The sequence below is a fragment of the Microtus ochrogaster genome, chromosome 4 (genome assembly GCF_000317375.1).
Source record: "Microtus ochrogaster isolate Prairie Vole_2 chromosome 4, MicOch1.0, whole genome shotgun sequence".
Taxonomy (NCBI): Eukaryota; Metazoa; Chordata; class Mammalia; order Rodentia; family Cricetidae; genus Microtus; species Microtus ochrogaster.
Window position 1 is genome coordinate 5,678,611 of NC_022011.1, and position 1,586 is coordinate 5,680,196.

General features: G+C 44.8%; 1 protein-coding gene across 2 annotated transcripts in view; it reads right to left on the reverse strand.

Moving 5' to 3' along the window:
• C4H16orf70 (chromosome 4 C16orf70 homolog) overlaps nucleotides 1-1,586 on the reverse strand; it is a 29,563-nt gene that overhangs the window by 7,365 nt on the left and 20,612 nt on the right. For both annotated transcript variants that reach the window (XM_026778616.1, XM_005345495.2), the window contains 2 exons: nucleotides 693-826; nucleotides 317-400 (listed from right to left, as the gene is read on the reverse strand). In XM_026778616.1, coding sequence (XP_026634417.1) covers nucleotides 317-400; nucleotides 693-826 — 218 coding nt within the window. The remainder of the gene's footprint in view (nucleotides 1-316; nucleotides 401-692; nucleotides 827-1,586) is intronic.

Sequence of the window (1,586 nt, forward strand, 5' to 3'; positions counted from 1 at the left end):
AAAAAAAAAAAAAAAACCAAAAAAAACATGGTGGCTCATAGTCACCTGTAATGAGATCTGGTGCCCTCTTCTGGACTGCAGGTATACATACATGCAGACAGAATACTGTATACATTTTTAAAAAAGTACAAAAAACCCAAAATCCCAATATTTCTCAGTACTTTTGGTGGCAGGAATGTCTACACTGGGTACCAGAACCTATGAAAAACAATACCTAGCACAACTACGAGGAGCTAACGTTCCTCGATTCCTCAGAAGGTAACTGCTGCGCATGCGCTCAGCCTATGGCAACAGAACTGAAACACACCACACTTACCACTCCGAGAGTGAAATAGTTAAAGAAGTAGTCATTGCACTTGGATGGAACTTGTTTATGAGGGGAAGGAGAGTGGATCTTCATCTGTTGGGGGGAAATAACAGTAAATTAAAATCCCTTTAAGAGAGTTTCTAGTTAAAGCATGTCTATACATCGTGTTCCTTGTGGGGACCCAGATTTGTTAATGTGGACATATCTCCAAGTGGGCAGAAACGACAATGGACAGTTCCAAGTCATTAGACCCAGTGGGCTCAGAGAAAAGCTTTTCCTTCAAGTGGAACAGACTCTATGGGAAATGGCAGAGCTGTTTCTGCACAGTAAAGCCGGGTGAATAAAGGTAAAGGCTGCCTATTCACAAGCAAATACCTTCCCCTACCTTGTCTTCGGATTTATAGAAGACCTTGTGTGGCGAGCCAAGCATGCTAAGGACATCCTGGCAAGAATCGCCAAAATACACCGAGCGCTCAAATACTCGCATTTTGGCATCTGCTAATACTCCGGGTCCACAACCTGCAGACAAGGGAAAGGTTGTCAGGTTCTGGTCAGGACTGGAGACACTGTAACCCAAGGTCATGGGGGCTCCAAGAAGCTAACCACCTGACTTACCAGGTCTAGTTAAAGGGCAAGACGGCATTCAAGTGTAAATACCAGGTCAACTGGGCTTAACTAAGCAAGACTTTTGAGAACCACCATCTACTTGAAAATACTGCCAGGATTCTGGAGAATTAATCTATTCTGTAGTTTTGGAGCCTGTCCCGGAACTAGTTCTTTGTAGACCAGGCTGGCCTCGAACTCACAGACTCTGTGATTGGGATTAAAGGTGTGTACCACCACCGCCTGGCTATTGTGTTCTCATCTTTAATGTGCATTTCTTGCTGGGCATGGTGACACATACATCTAATCCTAGCACTCAGGAGGCAGAGTCAGGCAGATCTCTCAGAATTCTAGGATAGTCTGGTTTAAGAGTTCTAGGATGGCCAGGGCTGTTGTACAGAGAAACCCAGTCTGAAAAAACTCCATGAGCCAGACTGTGCAAGTTGTCATTGAAATACTGGTTAGTAAAAAAACAGTCTTTCCCCAAAATTTCCCCAAATTTAGGTGTGGTCTGGTCATCACATAGCCATTAAAACCACCTGCAGCAGCAGGTATTATAAACATGGATAGTAAAAAGCTCAAATTTGTGCTGGGCGATGGTGGCGCACGCCTTTAATCCCAGCACTTGGGAGGCAGAGGCAGGCGGATCTCTGTGAGTTCGAGACCAGCCTGGTCT